The 20,412-nt window shown below is 35.7% G+C and overlaps 2 protein-coding genes across 2 annotated transcripts; both read left to right on the top strand.

Annotated features, from left to right (window-relative positions):
* Positions 1–6,050: 6,050 nt before the first annotated feature.
* Positions 6,051–8,158, top strand: LOC146157266 (ras-related protein Rab-19-like). Its single transcript, XM_083387536.1, has 3 exons — positions 6,051–6,267; positions 6,921–7,098; positions 7,832–8,158. The coding sequence occupies exons 1-3, from the start codon at positions 6,082–6,084 to the stop codon at positions 8,080–8,082; spliced, it is 615 nt and encodes a 204-aa protein (XP_083243662.1). The 5' UTR covers positions 6,051–6,081; the 3' UTR covers positions 8,083–8,158.
* A 1,171-nt stretch (positions 8,159–9,329) lies between these two features.
* LOC146157265 (lysosomal cobalamin transport escort protein LMBD1-like) lies at positions 9,330–19,658 on the top strand. Its single transcript, XM_083387584.1, has 16 exons — positions 9,330–9,456; positions 9,906–10,079; positions 10,530–10,590; positions 10,666–10,760; positions 10,835–10,902; positions 11,009–11,100; positions 11,216–11,289; positions 11,991–12,116; positions 13,699–13,848; positions 14,312–14,376; positions 14,819–14,921; positions 15,777–15,881; positions 16,690–16,851; positions 17,750–17,804; positions 18,141–18,244; positions 19,444–19,658. The coding sequence occupies exons 1-16, from the start codon at positions 9,397–9,399 to the stop codon at positions 19,552–19,554; spliced, it is 1,605 nt and encodes a 534-aa protein (XP_083243710.1). The 5' UTR covers positions 9,330–9,396; the 3' UTR covers positions 19,555–19,658.
* The last annotated feature ends 754 nt before the right edge of the window (positions 19,659–20,412 follow it).

Raw genomic sequence — 20,412 nt, 5'->3', positions numbered from 1 at the left:
ATGCTTGAATAATTGATATCGGGCAAAAGGCCAGTGGGCATTTACAGTCGTTCAAGCGTAACCTACGCGCCTTATTTTAACGACATTGGATTGACATCATTTGTTCAACGCGCTTGACTAGTTATACACGACGTTGAAAAGAGATGATTACTCATACCTTTTCGCCAATACTCAAATTCCTATGTTTTGAAAAATAAAATTATTGTGCCTTCACAATACATTTCTCGATACATATCTTATTGATTTCACACTTCTACGTTGGTTTACTCAAGTTACCCGGGTATATCGATGTCATTCAAATTATTAAGAATCAAAACTCGGTTGAACAACATAGCCTTAAACACATAGTCATAACGCACATTGGAATATTGAAATGACAACCCATCTATAGGCCACTTGCGGTCTACTCATCTTGCCTATACGTTCCATCAGATCAATAGCATATATCGCTGCATATCTCAATTTATTGGGACTGGGAGAGATATATGCTCTGCTTTTGTCTGTCGGCTTAAGTTCAACAACTTACACTGAAACTGTATTTAAAGTCAGCTTCGTGTCGAAATCCAACAGGTACTTTACTTAAATTTCAAACTAAGCCTGATATTCCCAACCCGTTAAAGACAGTCACATTCCGAAGTGGTGCAATTTACCGTCGCCCTATCTCTACGGCCGACGAGAGACACTCACACCAACGCTTATGCCTTCGTGACTGACACAGCCCCAAAACAAAAAGCAGGTTCCGCAAAAAAATTCGTCTGGCAAGAATTTGTCTTGGGGCTACGCTGTTCGGTTCACTGACTGGCTCTCGCTTTTTCGCATGAAAATCCCGTTATTTAGGCTTGAGGTGCAACTGCTAGCAACTCGACGGGCTTAACGCTTCGCCAGTCACCAAACCCCACAGAAGGTTGCGGATAGCGATAACTTGCGGTCGCGTTTGAGCGTTAAGTTCGACGACCTGGCTATCAGGACTCGCCGTGTGCTTCAAGGGCTGCGAGATGTGAGATAACATACAGCCGAGCTTGCGGCGTCGATTAATGTATTGTACACGTTGCTCTGTACTCTGAGCCGATTCGTCTCCGATGCTTTTAACCAGCATAGCTTACTTTTAGTGTCATCACCCCTAAAAAGCACCTAATAAATATCGTTTTTTAAAAACTCCTAAATAGATGTCTTGGACATAATTAAAGAATAAACATCATGAGAATGACACTAACTTTTGCGTTAAAATTAACATTAAAAATTGAAATAATTGAAGGTGCTTTTTGCTACGGAGCGTTAAAATTAAAAAATATCAAGTTATTGTCAAAACTACATTCTTACCGATTAGGAATCACTTCATTAAACCGTGAACGACGCAAAATGTAACGTAACGAAAATCCTTTGTTGCTAAAACTAACGTTAAATTGTTAAAAGATTAATTTGATTTATATTTTGAAAATAACTACCTAGTTTTTTAACTAAACACAACATCAGATTTGTCATCAATGAAGCTTAGCACCTTTCCTCAGTAGGTTATGGTTGTTTTGGTAATATTTACTGACCAACACTCAAAACAACCTGAATTCTAGCAATTTATTCAACGAAAAAAACGAATTACCCCTAACGCGAGTAATTATCTCTTTCAAAACATTTGATCCGTCACTCGCCTGAACTAATTCCAGCCCTAAAGGGTTTAATCAATTCTTTCAAGCAGCTCGTATCACTTTACATTACACTGCTCATTGATACAATCGCGGCGACCAAGTGAATCACTCTGAGCCTAAGCGCTGAAAATTTTCCGCTTAGGCTCGGGCCAGTTTGAGAGTCACCTGGCAAACAATAGGTTGGGAGAAAGTCGCTTTTGACGCCTCTTCGGGCGTCTGAAACTTGGCTGCGGTGATACAGGTGCGACTTTGGCCGCGATCCAGCTAAAATTTAACAGTGGGCGGATTATCGTTCAAAGCCATTTCGTGCGAATTTAATTCTAGTAAAAAAAGCACGAGCTATCGTTACTCAGTGCTGTAAGCAAGTTATTTTGAAAAAAACTTAATTTTAAGTCAACAAGTCAAGTTCAACTCATTATTTGTCCCAGTCAACTACAAGTCGAATCACTACTATTCAAATAAAACGATAAACGATTGAAAGTTAAAACATGTGAACTCAAACTAAAAAATACCAAAAAACGTCATGAAGCAATCTAATCGTTTTATGCGATAAATAGCTAAATTTTGTCATAAAATATCAAATGAAAACACTTGGGTTCGACCTAAGTCATTTCACTCAATGATTTAAGTCTAAGTCAAGTCATTTTTCAATAGACTTAAGTCAAGTTAAGTAATTTTACCTAAAACTTTTAAAGTAAAGTCATGTGAAAACAGCAGCTAAGTCAAGTTGTCATTGACTTAAGTCATAACAACACTGTCGTAAATATCGACATAGGAAATGTACGGAAATTTGTAGGTCAATATTTACTTGTCCTATCGCATTTCCGATAAGTATGTCGACGTTGGAAGTTTGCCGCTAATATTCAAACAGTTGATATCGTGCAGCGGCAGATGTATTTTACAGGTTGAGAGTTAAAATAAAATAGAAAAACTTCAATAGCAACATGTCCGGCACATCGAATATTTCTTTTTTTTTTTGGTAAAACTAATAAGTTAATTCAAGTCGAGCAATTTTGCCTCAAAATCAAATGTTTAAAACTTGTCCGATCCTAAGCGATATTTTGTTTGGCAAACAATAAAATCGGGACATTTAGGGGGCCAACTGATTAACACACAGAAATTGGGGTGAAAACTTACCAAATTGTACCAAAAACAATAATTTAAAACGAAAAAAAAGGTACTTGAGTCAAATTATTGTTTTGCGAGCCGACTAAAGTCATTAAAACACTGGTATATGGCACAACGAAAATCATTGGCAAGCTAACTGAAAGATGAGTTTACCTACGGCCTCCTAAACAATCAATTATTTACTGTTTAGTTAAGTATAGATCTCCAATATTAATTTACGTTTTTATTTGGCGATCTTAAAATTTATTTTCTAAGCATATATGATCACTTTATGCTCGTTTATCTAAATATAAGAACGAAAAACATCCCAGTAGGTAAACGAAACTCTTACAGAGCCTTGCCTTTCGGAACACGACACACGATATCATAGTTTGGCGCCATCTGAGTAACGGCATAATTTGTCAAAAATGCGTAGCAGTGAAAGTAAAAGTTTTTTCAATACCCCTGTGGCCAAACCCGGGCATTAATGGCCTCAGGTGGCACCTAAACAGTCGACTCGAAAAACAACGGGGAATTGACGATATTAAAATGTCAGATCCCGACGGATTTGACCTATCAAAACTGAAGTGCCCGCTTAGAGTTGCCGACTATACAGGCAAAGACAAAAAAACGGCGCGCTTGAAAAATCACGCTTGATTCTATTCGCTTACGCAGATCGAGCCGCCTCCTACGTCAATCGGTAAAGTCCACTGGGAAAACAAAATACGCTCGGCCAATAGAAGAGTTACTTAATCAAAACGATGTGCGTAGAAGGTATACCTATCCGTCAAAGTAATGAATTAAATTTTCATGAATTTAAGCGTGATGATAACGACACGGTGGTTATAAGCATAACACCTTTCTCGAAATGGTTTCGAAATAAAAACAAATGGTTATTAATCAGCGGTTATCAAACTTTTTCAACACATTAACTAAATAATTGCGGTCCGCTTTTTGCCAAACCATACAAATAAAATTCACTCTTACTACACGGAAAGCAATCGGTAAACCTCATAAAAGTTTTAGTTATCTCATGGATAGTGTACAATCAAGTCTCACATGCATGGCTTCCTTGAATATTTTGAAACACAAATAGTTTATTTTCCAAAACCACTAAAAAATCCGCGGCAACACAATTAAAGAATCGCCGGTATATATTGTTGTCCATAATAATCCACACAGGAAACGATTACCATATGAAAGTTAACATTTTTCCATGGTAACTTGTTTTAGAAACATTCGAGCCACCTAATACAAGGAAAACAAATTGTACCTGATGCTTTTAAACTTAATAGCAAATACATTATTTGATACGGTTTTAAATCGAGAACGCTTTCGTAAAGTGTTTCACTGCTTATTATTCTAAATACTTTTGACACTCAGACGCAAAATATTTATAAACCTTACAAGAACAAAAAGTTACGACATCTTTCAGAAACCTTTGACGAATCAAAATTTTACTTAGTTCTCGTTTGAGAGTAACTTGCCCTTATGATTCTCCTAAAATAGATCAACTGTTCCACTATATGCCAGATCCAATCGTGTCCCGCTTTGCAATTAATCCTTGATAAGGCTAAGTTGTACTTGACGTGGCGGCGTCATAAAGCCACGCGACTCTCCACTGTCCATTATAATATCGAATCTCCGCGAGTGGCCCTTCAGCTAATCAGCTCGCAGCACAATCTATAGGCTTAACTATGGACGGGTCAGTGCTTTCAGTCAACTTGATAAGCGACAGGGCACTGTACTTGAAGACAGATTGGACCTGATGCTCACAACTATTGATTAGAAATTAGTTTGATTTGTTCCATATTGCCATTCACTGCACTCTCTGTGCCAACCGCTTTCAAACTACCCACAACAGAGCTGAGTTGATATAATCTTCACAGTCACTGGTAAAGAGTAGAAATGCAAAAAAGTGAAGTCCAACTCGGACAGCGGCAAATCAAAGCGAGGGCTCTCAACTTCATTCATGCGTTGGCTGATGGATGAACTCTCTGTAAAGGGCAAGGGTACAAAGTGTAAAAAAACGAAAGCCAAAAACACAACAACCGTCTGTGTAACGTCAGCATAACTCCCAACTGCGGGATTTTAATACCAGCGATTAGCAGCTTGAATCCGGCGTGTTTCGCAATAGCGGGAGCGGTTGCGGTCGATATGTAACGGCAATGGAAATATTTGCTCTTACTTTCTCACGGCCGTTTAACGCTTCACGTTGAACAGGATACCGCTGGGAACGCGGGGAAATATTATCCGCTGCCTTCAGAGACGCTCTTATTCCCGCGTGCACTTCGCTTTTTTGCCGGACGATAAAACAGAGGCGATTATTTGCACCATTTCCTCGCTGAAACCCCATATCGACTTGCACGTGTTCTGCCTAGGCGATGGCGCCACATCGAATAGGGAGCCCGGATTTTTCCTCATCTGTATTTTTAGCACCGTCACGGTTTTAGTTTTTTGTGTGGAATATTAGGCTTTAAAGGGAAAGTCGAGTAAAATCGTCTGGATGAAATATGAAAAGTTAACCAAGGTCGAAGAAAATAACTAACACAATTACAACTCGTCCACAACTACAAACGTAGAGAAGGACATATAAATTATTAAAAAACACCTAATATTAAAGGCAAAATAGTTAATGGCCATTAGATCGTTACAAAACATTATACGATAAAATATTTTTTCTGAGATCACAGGATGAACTTTAACCGAAATTAGGCGGCAATAGCAAAGATAAATCTTTAATAATTGTTTAGACCGAAAACAATATTAGTCGACAAAGTCTACATTTTTCCAATTAAACGGAGAATATTAAAACGTAACTTTATTACGAAGCGCCACCAAGCAAAAATGTACAACACTTTATTAACCCTCCAAGTGGCGCTACGGGGTGATTTATTGCGCAGCAGAGCACGACAGATACGTCATGCATCGAAAGACGGAGTGTAAACAAAAGGTGCTCCTCCGTTTGTCCATAACCGAGGTTATATTCTGACCGATCGGCTGGCTTAGAAAGCGACAGCTAAGGTGACCAGGTAAACCGATTAGGTCATTTCCGTTTTAAGACAGTAGGTTGCTTGCCAGTTGCGACATCTGGTTTTGGAAACGAAACCGCCACGTAACAGACTTTTGCGCTGCAAAATTTTCGCGTCTATTCGCTATTCCCAGTTTTGCGTGGCTTAGGAAACTCCCAATATAAAAACTGATTCGAACCGGTTTAAAACGCCGTAGTTTCGCGCCCGTAACAGTCCATTTCGACTTGTACATAAAGCTGTTACATATGTACCTTATCAATTCAGAATTCTGAAGCTTTCTGTTTATAACCGTGAAAACTATGAATAAGGACGAAGGCTTCGATTATTTGTTCAAGATAATTCTAATCGGCGACGCCGGGGTTGGAAAAACCTGCATTGTCCAACGTTTCAAAACCGGCTCATGGTTTGAGTCACAGGCCAGCACAATCGGTGTCGATTTTTGCTTAAAGACCTGTGAACTGGACGGCAAGCAAGTTAAACTGCAGGTATAAGAATAAGTGTATGTACAACACACTTGTTTAGTCAGTTTTGTATTGTAAAATTCTTAGAGTTTATAGGTAGCTGTATGTTTACTCTCTCATATTTCAACAAATTATGAGTTTTTAGATAGCAATGATGTCACTCTCGCATAGTTTAATAAATTATGTTTTGTGAGAATTGTATTGTTAAAATATTGTACTGGTAATTAACAGACAATGTCAATGACTTTTTGGTATATAATATTTTGAATAAATTTTAATTTAAAGTTTAGGCAATATTTTGTTTTTGTCGATTATTTTTGACAGATTGATTTGCCTTACCTTATACTTTTACTGTAGTTGCTCCTATTTGTAAGATATAATACTATTTTGGGGTAAGTTTATTGATCTAATTTTTCTACTTTTCACATATACATTTTTCAGTCCCCACTTATAAAATTAAATACCTCTATTCAGTGTTTTTGTTTAAGGTGTCAAATTTCTCTAGCGGTTTCCCAAATTTTGGACTTGCAACTTTTTGGTATTTAAATGAAACACTTGCGGTCTCTTAAAACTACTTAGCGGTCACCCAAACCAAACCTTAAAAAAAACTTTGCCTCTATTATAATGTCTTAGTAATTGTGTAAAGGTATTCATCAGTTGTATAATTATTTTTTAAGGTTTGGGATACTGCCGGTCAAGAGAGGTTCCGAACTATAACACAGGCATACTACAGAAGTGCTGATGGAGTAATTTGTGCATTTGATTTGACAAGACCGAGTACGTTCGACAATGTTGCGCAGTGGATGGAGGATGTGTCAAGATACTGCTCCAAAAATGTGGTGTCACTGTTAGTAGGTAAGTGAAAAATATATTATACTACTGTGACAAAATAGAAATTGGGTTTTAGTTCATATGTTTATCAGGTACAGTAACTTAAACTGCAGCATTTTTTATTTTTGTTTTTAATAAATAAACTGTAGTCTTATATAAGGCATTGTCTATGATAAATACTAAACAGTTGTGAGGCTAAAATGGATATCAAGGGCCACACTACTGCTGAATTAATTTGTTCATGTAAAAATATATTTTACTACTAGACCAATAAGTCATGTCGTCAAGAAATATAATAAAAGTTTCATCAATGATTTAATATTAGTTAAATGGTTGCCGAAACAATAGTTTCGAATTCATTAAAAGTTGTACACAACTATCAAATTAAAAACTGGATATTAATTAAAAGACAACCACTCAAAATAAATAAATTTGATAAAGTTAAAGACTACTTGCTTTGTTTTATTATTTCTTTTGTAATAATGTTACTTAACAAAACACTCAGTTTGATATAAGTCTTGAGGTTTTAAGTATAAAACTTGGTGTTTCGTGCATTGAAACATGCAGTGAAAGATTTCTAACCCATTAGTTGTTTTTCAAAGCGGTGATTTTTATAATAAACCATCATACAATATAAGTTAGTTCAGTAGTTTCCGAATTTGTTTACACAAGCTTGTTTTAAATTTACTTTCGCATTTAATTATGTTCACAGTAGTTGTAAGTCTTTTAATTTATTTAAACTAGAAAACCTTTTTAGGTAATAAATGTGATATGACAAGTGAAAGAAGAGTAACACGTGAAGCTGCATTGGCACAGGCCGCCAATTTTGGAGCCCTCGAATATCTGGAAACCTCTGCAAAAGAAAATACAAACATTGAAGATTCGTTTCTTAAAATGGCAGGAAAATTGATGCAAAGAGGCAACACTAAAATGGTTGACGATACCATTACATCAGGAATGATGGATAGAAAAACGAAATCAGTGAATTCTTCTTGTTGTTTTGGCTAGAAGGCTCAATACTTCCTTATATGTAGCATGGTCATTCCATAATGTTTGGTCTGCTCACACATACTACCTTCTCTCTTTGAAACAATCTGCATATCAAGCTGCCAACAGTGTTATTTTTGTCGATGTTTTTTGCATAATCATTCTAGTTTTTACTTTTGGTGTGCACAATAGTTTTAAGTTTTTATGCCTGTTTATTAAAGAGGTAGAAAATATTGCAATATATTTAGAAAGGTGAATAGCAATATCGCGGTTATAAATTTATTTTTGTGTCTGAATGATTGATATATCATGACAGGTCGATATTTTTACATTAACTGTTGCCAATTTTTTTATATTAACATGTGTTTGAATTTTCTGTTGCAATGCTAAGTCTTTAGTATCATTTTGGTAAGCTATAATTTTGAAAATAGTACTTTCAGTACCTCTTTGATGTATGTACTGCCTTTAAAATCGTTAAATTACACTGTTAGCAATATATTTAGGAAGTACACAATTTTTTGTCATTATATGCCGTACTATGTGCCTTAAGATATTTGCATGTTTTGTTGCATGACGTGTTTTTGTACAAAAAGTTGCGCCATCCCTGCCAGCCGTATGTTCTAGTATAGTGTGACGTTGCGTAATAAAAGCACTTCATTAGAATACTGCATAGTGTTGGTCTATTTGGTTAGAAAGTGCCACTCCCAAATAATGGGCCGAGCACAGTCTGTATAAGGTGAAAAGCCCACTGGCCAATTTCCAGTTCAAATAAGGTAATGCCTTAAAATGCGTTATAATACTTCCATCAATAAATCAACATAGATTATAATAAAAATTCCAAAATATGTATAACTTTTTTGGAGTTTAAACAGCACCAGTAGAATTCGTACACCAAACAGAGTATTTAAATGTGTTTTCTTGTTTATTTTGTCAAGTTTAATTTTAAAACCGAAGTAATGATTACGAAAGTTAACAAAGTGGTTTGTATTTAGGGTATTTTCCCAGTTTACCACTTCCTTTCAAATGTGAGTGACGTCATTTTGTTGAAGTCAGCATTTTTGCAAATCTGTTCAACCTAACAGTGTGAAATATGCTCACTGCTTAACTAAAGATAGATTTACCTTAGCCAATCTCTCAATATATTTCTAACTAGCTTAACGTTAAGCGGAACACTGTAACATGTAGATGTATGTACGCGACATGTAAAACAACAAGCTGATATTTGCCAAGACCCATCACTAGTGACGGTATTTGTTTATAAATTGACGCAGGTTTGTACTGCACTGAACTGCAGTGCTTGTTTTCGTCGTAATTAATGGATAGATAGTACAAATAATGGGAATCCCGTGGAATGTAGCCCTCGCAGCCTGGATACCGTTTCCAATTGCATCTTTGGTGAGTCAATAATAACAAAATTATAAAAAAAAAATATACATATATTTTTTAATTTAACCAATATATTCAAATATTAGTGTAAAGATAATTATTGTTTTGTAAAGTGTTAATTAAAAATTACAGTTTGCTCTTGAAATAGTATAGAAAAGTTATTGTTCATTGGCTAGTCTTTTTTTCACTAATTGAAAGTGGCAATGTATACCTGGGAGATTTTATCACCAACCGACCTTTATCTTTCTGTAAAAAATAAATATGCACCAATATTTCTGATACATTAAACAAACGTGCACGTTTTACGGTTGGTGCACCCCACCACCCCTGCATTTTTGGTTTCCATACCACAAAATCTGTCATATGTTTCATACAATGCTTTTGCATTACAGTAGTTCAGGGCCTTTGGTAAATCTAAGAATAAAATAAAGAAATCTACATTAGTTTTCTTGTTTTAGATTGCAGTGGTCTTTGTCATTTTATACTTTTCCTACTACAAAGCCAACTGTTTGGAGTGTTCCTCTGCACTGGTTTCTGTAACGTTGTTTGTGATCTCAATCATTTTCCTGATACTGATTCCAGTTGATGTTTATCTTGTGTCGTCTACCAAAAACTCTAATGGCACACCTTTTGTGAGTACTGTAGTTTAATATCTAACATTGTCATTTATAAGTTTGAATCTTGCTTATGGATCATATTTTCTTGTGGTGGCATGGTATTTTGCTAGGTTGGTAACACTTGGTTGGTAACTTTATATTGAATCTATTAATATTACCAGTAATTCTTATATTACATGTTGTAAGTTGATTGTTTTTACGCCTTTATATCTAGAGTCAATGTGTCAGCATTTCTACAAAGCATTTCTTCTTTAAAAACTTTTTTAAAAATGACTGTTTTAAATTCATTTCATAAAATATGTGGCAACTCTGTATAGGTAGGTAGGAATAGGGACACATTCTATAAAAATTGAGTTGTTTGCTAAATTATTTGTAGCATTTTGAAGCAGATTCGCAAACTTTCTGTATAGTCTTGTTTTATGTAAGAAATAGGGTCTAATGAGTATTTTTTCTTTATACATCAAGGATTGGGCCGATAACAACACCATAATTGAAATGGAAAGAGATGTATTATATGGATACTATGGTAGGCAACCTTTTTAAAAATATCATGTAAATATTTTTAAAACATACAAAAAAAAAATATTTTCTTTTGTTACAGGCATTTTTGGTATGATGCTGCTTATCATTTTTATAATTTTTCCGTTTTCCTATTTTGCCAATCATCCAGATTCAGAAACACAGACTCTCAGTTTGGTAAGTGGTTTTAAAACATGAAAATATGTGCATTTTAAGCAAATTTAACATATGTTTTTTTTTTTTCGATTAAGGAATGGCTACGTGGCTTGAAGGCAATGATAGCTGGATTTTTTATTATTTCCATTATGCTTGTTATCGGGTAAGTACTGAAAATGTACTAAAAATCGATTTCACTTATTTTGTTAATATACTCTAAATAAAAAGTGTAGTTGCAATGTGTCACACTATGCTTCTTTGTTTTTTAGTGGAGTAGTACCAATGGGGAAAATGCCAGATAAAAACAGCACATTGTGCAGTCAACTGAAATATGTGACCGATGTAACTTATATGCAAGACAGTAAGTTTTGAGCATTTTACTTTTGTATAATTTGGATAAAGTAAGGTATTGCAAAAATCAAAGTTAACCCTTCAATGTTCAAATGCCGTTGAATCAATGTATAGCCTTTTTGCAGTCATAGAGAATGCCCTGGTGTTTGCTATCAATTGTTGTGGCCTTGTTGGAATGCTCTGCGCAATCATATATACAGTAAGTTTTAAAAACCATGTTTGTTTATTTACCACTACAATAAACTTTATCAAGCAGAATTTAAAATAAATCGTTTAGTTGTATATCTATTTTTCCCAGCTTTATCTAAAAAATTAAAATTGCATGTATATACTGATATTAAAAGATCTTAAACATAAGTAATATGCCAGTCAAAAATTCAATTATATAATATACAAAAATAAATTAAATACAAAGAGTAAAAGTCAGGTTTGCCCTTACTGTTTGTCATAACTGTGTCACTGTCCTTTAAAAAGTTAAACATTAATCTAAGTGTTAAGTGCAATGTAATTTGGCAATGGCATAGAATTTAAACCAATATAAATTAAGTAAATTATCTCGGATTTTTTAACCTTCGTAAGTGTGGTTATGTAAATTTTTAACACCAATCTGTTTGTCTTGTTTAAGGTATGTCAATTTTTTTACTTCTAATCATAGACGCCGACCTCTCTTACATGTTAGTAAATGCCCTTCAATGGTCCAATGTTTTGTTTTAATAAATGATAATAACTGTAATCTTGTTTGATAACCGAAACTACTTAAAAGGGTTTTGTTTTCACATTTTATTATTCCACTAAAAACATGATTACACTTGAAATATAAAAGTTTAAGTAATTCACATTTATTCTATTTAGACAAAAAGTTTGTGTTTAATTGGTCTTTTAAAACTTGTTGTAACACAGGCTTATGGAATGGTGATTCTGCCTGTAAACATGATGAAGGGGCAGCCTCCAGAAGAACGGCAGTTGGAGGATTTCGACTCGACAATTGCCGAACTAAAGCATAACATACAGGAGCTGTTGGACCAGGTTTACAGTGGAATAATTATTGGTTAATTTGTTGGTATTGAAAACCCATTTTAAAACCAAAATCAAATTGGGTTAAATTTTTCTTAAATTGGCATTTAAAACACATTTGTAGTTAAAACAGCCTTTCCTAACTGGTTAGAGATTTATAAGGTGAATATGAACTTGAATTACCCATCTTTCGAATTTTGTTCACAAAAAAAACATACAATTTTATTTACTTATGTTATGCGATTTGATATGTTTTTTTCTTCATTTTAGAATTTTGTTAGTGTTAAACATCTACCGGTTTCTTACTACGATTGAGTTTGATTTGTTATTTGTTTTGCCGTAAATTCCTAAAGCGGCCTCTGAAATATGACTTCAGGCAAAAACTATAAAGCTAGGCCACAAAGGTTCAGTGAAAATAGGCTACAAGTTAAAAAAGTAAAAGTTGGTAAAAGTTAGTAAAAGTTGGTCGCGACATGGAAAAACGTTTAAAGTTTCGCGATGCGAAATTTGGTTGAAAACCACGCCTTTAAAACATCTCTTAAAGGTCCAAATTTGCCACTTTTAACCGCACTTTGCACCAAATCTGCCAACCCTGCCAACCCGTTCTTAGCCAATGTAAAAAAAACCTCACACGGTCGTTAAACTGTTTGCTCAACTACTGCGTGTTTGCTGTGAATGGACGAAAGTGTTCTATCGCGTCCTAAGCAATTTGAAATAAACCTGCTTGTGTTGGACAGGATATCCCGACCACACAAACGCTTGATAGCACGCTGCTCGCCGTGTTAGTTTAATCGTCGGTTTTATTGACTCTTGCTTTCGCTGTTGGCCCGTCAATGCGGTGGCTGGCTAAATTGCTATATTTTATTAGCTAGTGAAAACTTTTAGACTTGTTTAAAGAGTAGCGACATCCGAAAATCTGAAGGTTGTATATTTTCCCGAGGCAAGATACAAGTAATTTCTGATAAATTTAGTAAAAATTTTTTTTTTAAATAAAACTTTGAGTATTCCCTATCGCTACGTATAGTGTTATTTGTAAAATGGCCTAATTTAAGTTATTAAGAAACGTATGCGCTTTGCCTAAAAACTTCACAAACGTATGTAATTCTGGGTTACTGGGTACACTATGCACGGCGGATCTGTAATGTAGCTTGAAAATGAATAAACATAAGAGACCAAATAGATGAAGCAAATCGATATTATTTTTACGAAGACGTTTGATGCGTATTTGCATTAACTTTTAACTAACGATGATATACTTACCGAAACGTCTTCATAAAGATGATGTTGATTTACTGGATCTATTAGACGTTATTATTCAAATTATGGTAATCTTTTTTGGATAGCAAAACAGTATATAGCAAGTCTCCCATAATTAAAATCAGCCCTCCCCACGTCACCACCAGCATGTGTCGCCATGACAACTCGGCGCCGAGCCGTTACATGGCAGGGAAGAAGCAAAAGATGATAAGAACACATTTGCTCCTTTTTAACGCCTGGAAATAAAAAACCTCCTTAAATAATAAACTTGCACCTAAGGGACATTTATTGTAAACTTGCACCAATGAAACATTTAGTTGTTTTATTTCTGACCCAGGCGAACGCACAACCCCTCAGCGAGAGCGACCGACAGAAGTTGACTCGTTACTCGCAGCATCTCTCTAACTTGGAGTCGGAAAGCGACTCGTTCCGTCACCGAACCTACTCGTGTTTCTCCAACATAACGTGCCTTACTCGACCTGTGGAGGTAAGGAGGATAACTACAAGAAAGGGTGGCCGATAATGTCGGATCGATGTCGACACCGATGCCAATTGGTAGTAACGGTACTCTTTGAAAACTAATGTTGAAATGAATAAAGAATTATTCGAAACGTTCAAAATGCAACCTACTTCTGTATGGGCTTAATATTCTTATTACGTCTTACTACAACCTCCAACCATTATGCTCCAATGTGTATTTGATATCAAATTAATTGAAAAAGTTTAGCCATGGTCTGAGACAGGGCTGCGGAGTCGGTAAGTACAACCCGAGTACGACTCCGGCTAAAAAAATAATGCGCAATCCTTCCAATGACTGACTCTTAAGAGCATTGGCTGCATTAAGCTACGGGCCTGGGTTCGACTCACTCATTTTTCTTGCCTGGTTAAGCACTGTAATATATTTATAGTATTGTTTTTCTACTTTAAGTGACTACCTGTTTTGATTTCAGGTAATATTCGGCATCATCGTACTGCTGCTTGCCTGGTTCTTTATTATCACGATTGCCATATCAAAGTAAGTTACCAAAATTATGAAAACGCCGAAGCGTATAGCTGACACTTGATAGTATGTTATAACGTCGCTTATCAACCGATACAAGGGCGGTATTAGTGTCAATTCTATAACAAATTGATATAGTTATTTTAGCCCTAGTTGGCGGGTCAACGCAGCGTAGGTTTTTTATTGAAATTGCAATTAATAAATTTGTAACTAAAACTCACTAAAACTATATTTAGCTAAATTAGCTGGTCAACATGGCCTTTCCCGTTTTAGTTTTAACGAAGTAAGGTATTTCTACAAAATTATTGACCTAATGTATATCGGATGAGGCCACCGTATTTTTTACTTAAAATATGTATAGTATCGGCATCAAAATAAGATGCGAATGGTTGATCTTTGCCATAATTGTCATATATGAACGTCTTTTTAAAATCTTGATGTCTATTTCACGTTTCAGTACGAACCGAGTGATTTCCAACCACGGAATGCACACCGGGTATCTGCTCTGGAATCAAACCGTTCTCAATCCGCTCAACTCTTTGCTCATGATTGCTCATCAAGTAAGTTCAGACGCTAAAATAGTTTAGGTCGAACGCGTTTTTAGATTTGTCAGCGGTTCTCAAACTGTGTGTCTCTCGTAATAATTTTCCACGGCTTCGCACAACAATTTAGTTTTCGTATCTAAACCAAGTGCGCAAAAAATACCTGCGGAAATTATTATCCCTTGACATGTACGTTTAAAATTATATTGTTTAGAAAAAAAATGCACCAATTATTCTTTTTTTCCAGGCACACTGAATAAATCAATAAAATAATATATTACTCTCGCATTGTGCTTCGCGATGCCAACAAAAGTTGGAGAACCGCTGGGATAGGTAATAAATATACAGAAAATCATACAGGGTTTAATATGAAATTAACCGCTATAAATTTCAATAGGTATTTGTCAAACACTATTAAATGTATTTTATATCCGCTAATTTCGTTTTTAAAGCTGTGCCAGATAAACTTTTGCTTGCTGATTGGCACCGACTCTCGTTTGCAGCAGATTTTTGGTACATCTATAAGGTTTCTATTTTTGTTCGCTCGACGCAAGGAATGTCCGATAATATCGGATGGAACCGATACCCAATATCAAGTAGTCGTATCGGTACTCGTCCGATACTAGGATGGTATCGGTGCCGATCCGATACCAAATTAATATAGGACGTTCAACGATGGTTTGCGATCCGAATTACCGAAATGCGTCATTATGTCAAGTATCAGACATCCCAATATTACACCAGAGGAATCAAAAGGCAATGCATGTCGCTTCACAAATTTAGGTTTGATCAACTTCGTCGAGTGTGCAATAGTATTTTAAATGTGATTCATGCCAGTACAATCGTAATGAAGTTGACCCTTGAACTTTGTAGGTATTTCCCCTTGACTACCTTGTCCTGGGCATTGTGATTGGTTACTTCACATGCAGCTCAATATCGGGAGTTCAGCACATGGGAATGTGGCTCTTCTGGATAAAGGTACGATTTGGTTTACGTTAAAAATATTCTTGCACCCTTAAGTGTTTCTGGGATAGCATAGGCACACTTTTCACCTTGGCATTAGTGCTTAAATATGTAGGTTTATTGTCGTGTAAGCTTCGTAATTTTTAGTGACGTTTTAATTTGGAAAAATAGACAATTGCGAACAGTGAATCGAACGTATTTATTCGGCGTCAGCTGTGTGGTAACAAAAAGTTGCCCATTCATGTATGGAACTTAGCTATTTCTAAAGTCGTAATAAACGACATTTAATGGTTATAAAGTCGATTATGTACTTAATTTAATTACGACGGTCACGTTACGCAACTGATTGCAAAATTACATTGTTTGTTTTGTTTTGTTTGTTGACGTCAATGTTAATCTCTTTCATACACGTCTTGCTCTAACTTAACACACTGAAACCTATTAAACGCTGACCCTAAAAGGTTTTTAGCTTGATTGGACCTGGGTCTGCATGAAATTTCTAGAGATGACGTCATAGTTGACGTCATAATACAAATAGACTTAAAAAAACGTTTTTGTTGGAAAAACTCCAAAAATTGTTTGAAAAACTCCAAAAAAGGCGAAATACATTCAATATAAAAACGTTTTTTGTTTGATTAAACTCTTTTCTTTAAAAAAAAAATGTATAACATTTCAAATTATACACTAATTTTTCAAATAGGCTTTCACGGAACTCCTAAAACTAGTTCACATACCTCCAAGGGGTCCTTATAGACCCCAGTTTAAGAACCCCTTCTTTAAACTTATTGATTCTCAATTATTTGACTTGCACAATCGTATCCAGATTCACCGTCTGCGGGCAAACAAGACCTCAGGCCGGGCTCTGCTTTTCTGCACTCTAATCCTGGCACTGGTCACCCTCTACTCGGCTGTACTCGCCTACTCGCTCGCTCCACAGTATGTTACCTATGGAACGCAGATGTATCGCTTGCCTCCTGACAATACGGTAAGTTGATTACTGTTTTGATGTCCCGAGTAGGGATGACCGATACCGGTACACGATTATTTCGACAAAAAGTATCGCGATCCGATAAGATCAAATTCGTATAGGATCGGCACCGATACTACTTGACATCGGGTATCGACTGCTATTCGATATAATGGGATATCCCTAGGCTCAAGTCAATGACTTGCGTAAGCGCTCGTAAGTGAGTGCTCACGCAAGTCATATTTTGTTTGGAGGTACAGAATCTTGAGAAATAAAGGAAAAAATGCCAGGAGCCCTATAGTTGAGTTGCTAAGTGTTGTAATGACTTAAGTTAAGGACTAAGTTGATCCTTTCTAAATTTAGTCGCATCAATAAGTGGATACTTGATGTACCTGAGTTAAAGAGTTCTAACGTAATACAGTTTGGCCAAGTTGGGTTAGTTTAATCAATTTTAAAATGTGAAAAGTTTGCGTGCTGTTAGTTTTATTTTTGAAATATGGTTCGGAATAGAATCAGTGGTCCGTTAGAATAATACTTTATAAGATTATTTTTGGACACCTACGACTTGACTTGGCTTAATTGCTAATATTTAAAATGGCTTTTATTTGCTCAAAAATCATAAGTTAGTTGCCGGAAATGCATGGCGCTTTTCGACTAATTGAAAAATTATGCTTAACCTGACGAATCGCATTTATGTGAAACCTGAAGGAAGTTTGCCGTTTAGCACCGTCATATAATTGTGGTAAAATAACGTTGTTGTATTTTGGATATGTAAGTTATATAATCTGCTCTTATTGTATCTGGTGAGAATTGTAAACAATTATACCAGTATTTGTAACTTAACTTGACATGTTTTCTAATTATTTCATCTCGTTGAGCTAAGGTGTAACAAGTAATGACCTTTACATTAATATAGACACTGAACATGGAGAAAATTTCGCCGGTACCTTGTTCGGCAGACGCTCCTGCAGGTTTGTGCTGAGCAAAAATATTTATTTACGTTTGTTTGTTGTATATTTTTCTCCTCGCAATTTTTAGTTAAATATGTAATAAACAACAGTCTAAATTTCAATGTAAACAGACTGGATGTCAAGGATTACCCTTCTTTAGAGACGATGTTGCGAGTTGGACTTTTTTAAATGACTTGACTAGGATTTAGTCGTTTGAAAATGAATTTTCTACAACACGGTGAGATAGTTCATTTGCGTTCTTGGTTAAAAACTAGCAGAACTCTCCATTGCAAAATTGATCCCAAAAGAAAAACTGCGACATACTCGACAAAGGTGACACGTCTTTTGTTTTCACAGAGCTTTGCATTATGACGAGGTTGATGGCCCTTCAGACCAGGTTGTTTTATCGGATGTGGTTTTTCGGCGTCGCCTATTTTTGGTGCAGCTGGATTTTTATCTTGGTACGTTCTTTTAACAATTAGTATGACATTAAATGAAAGTTGATCCGATCGGAAGGCTCGTCAGTATGTATGCGAGGTGGTCCTTAAATGTTTAAGCAACTTCGATAGGTATATCTATTCGGTTGAAAACTAAATTGTCGAAGTTTTGTATAGTAGTACGTCTGCCAGTAATCCTATTTTTCTAACAAATTTTTATGCAATTGATAATGAATATCTGTAGCTTGATAATGAATATCTGTAGCTTGATAATGAATCTAAAACAAAAAAGTCGAGGAAGACACGATAACTGTTCATTTGTCGCCACAAATGCAAACACAGTAGCAAATAACCTACTAAAAACCATGCAATGGTTATTGAGTCAGTTGCCCCTTAGGTTGAACAAATTCAGGTGACAAAAAAAAGAAAAAATATCAACGAGTAAAGAGTAAATCGACATCATCTTGATAAAGATGTTTCGATACTTACTTGTTTCATCATTAGTTAATCTTATTGTCTATTCACTCCACCTTTTTGGCTTTGAGATTCAATACCAAATTAACTTTTATTTAAAAGAAGTAAATTGCTACAATGTGAACCTCCAATTAAATTAGTCTAAGGCGACATACCAATGGATTCATAATGTTTATTTACTACCCAGTTCTTTAAAACGACCGACCGACCGACCGACCGATTTAATACCAATTGCGACACAAAATTATTAATGGATTTACTTTACAAAATACACTATAGTATACAGTGTGATCTTGTGGATTCCGTGGCTTATTTAGCCTACAACTGTAATGCTAGTATCGGTACTCGTCCGATATCAAATCAATACGCTGTGATTTGCAAACCAGTGCAAAGTATTCTGTTTTTATAGGTGAATTTCCCCAAAAACAGTCGGTTTACAAGTTACAACTGCAGGTTTCTAAACTTATTCGTGCTAAAGCAAAACTAGGGCTTTAAACTAAAACTCTGAACGTTTAAATTTCATATTATTTTCTTGTTTTAGCAAATTAATGGCGTAGTTTGGTATCGGATCAAATCGCGTTTATTTTTGTCTAAAGTATCGGAGTAAAAATAAATCGGACACCCCTAGTTATTTTGGGGGGGTGGGGCGTTCTTAAGTGCTCAGAGGGGACGTCCATAGTTAAATGGCATAGCAAAACAGTACTTTTGGACATCCTTTCTAACGAAATTTACTCGATTATTTCTGGCAGGTATTTGTGGTCGCCTTCGTGGTGGCTGTAGTCCGAAACCGAAAGACCATCGCTCAGATGGTTACCAGCGACCATCAAGAGACCGCTGAAGACCAGCTGAGACTGCTGTGACTTCCTTTTTAACCAGAATCTGTTTCACTGTGCGTTCCAAGGGTTCCTTTTTGTACAAACACGTGACCTGCTGCAGCGTTTTAATACAATGTTTTATGGTATTATTTCAACTTGAGTAATGTAATTAATTGTTTGGTAAGAAAGCAGCAAAGTCATCCATGCGTCTATAGATTAGGCTATTTTTTTTCGATCGTTACAAAATGTTCAAGTCGTGTCCGATTTTTGCCAGGCTAAAAGCAGAAAAGTAATTTAGGTCAGACACTTTTTATAGATGTTAAAAGATACAAATATATTTCGCCAGCAAAGACATCGTTAGTATATATATTTCAAATACAATCTATAAAGGTCGACATTTATCTTGCAACGGTCAAGGTGATTTCCACTATTACATATGCAGTGCTACGTTTTACCCGTCTATAGCAGAATATCTTGCAATCTGTTGAATATATTTAAACTAGATTTTCAGTTGCATGTTGGTGCACACAACTTTGAGCGATAACCTCAGGTTTCTTAAGTTGCTTGTTTGCCTTATTAACCAGGCTATTCCGCCATCTTATTTGATGTAGTAAATTTAAGATTATGCTAATTTGTATACGACGTCGAACGATAACCTCGGGTTTTCTAAGGTAACTTGTTTTAGACGTCCCGCCGTGACGTAACTTTTTGACGTCATCTCTAATTTTTTTATACGTTTCGGTAAGAAAATTATTCTACTTTGACCTCTGCGTAAATTGCAGGCACACAGCAAAACTTTTCTTTGTTGCTGTACCAGAGGAAAGGCAGCTAGACCACTGGTTTACAACCTTTGCCAAATAGCAAAACACATCTTAGAGAGCACTAAACTGACGTACTACCGTA

The sequence above is a fragment of the Ascidiella aspersa genome, chromosome 4 (genome assembly GCF_963924565.1).
Source record: "Ascidiella aspersa chromosome 4, kaAscAspe10.2, whole genome shotgun sequence".
Taxonomy (NCBI): Eukaryota; Metazoa; Chordata; class Ascidiacea; order Phlebobranchia; family Ascidiidae; genus Ascidiella; species Ascidiella aspersa.
This window is presented reverse-complemented; position numbering and strand designations above follow the sequence as displayed.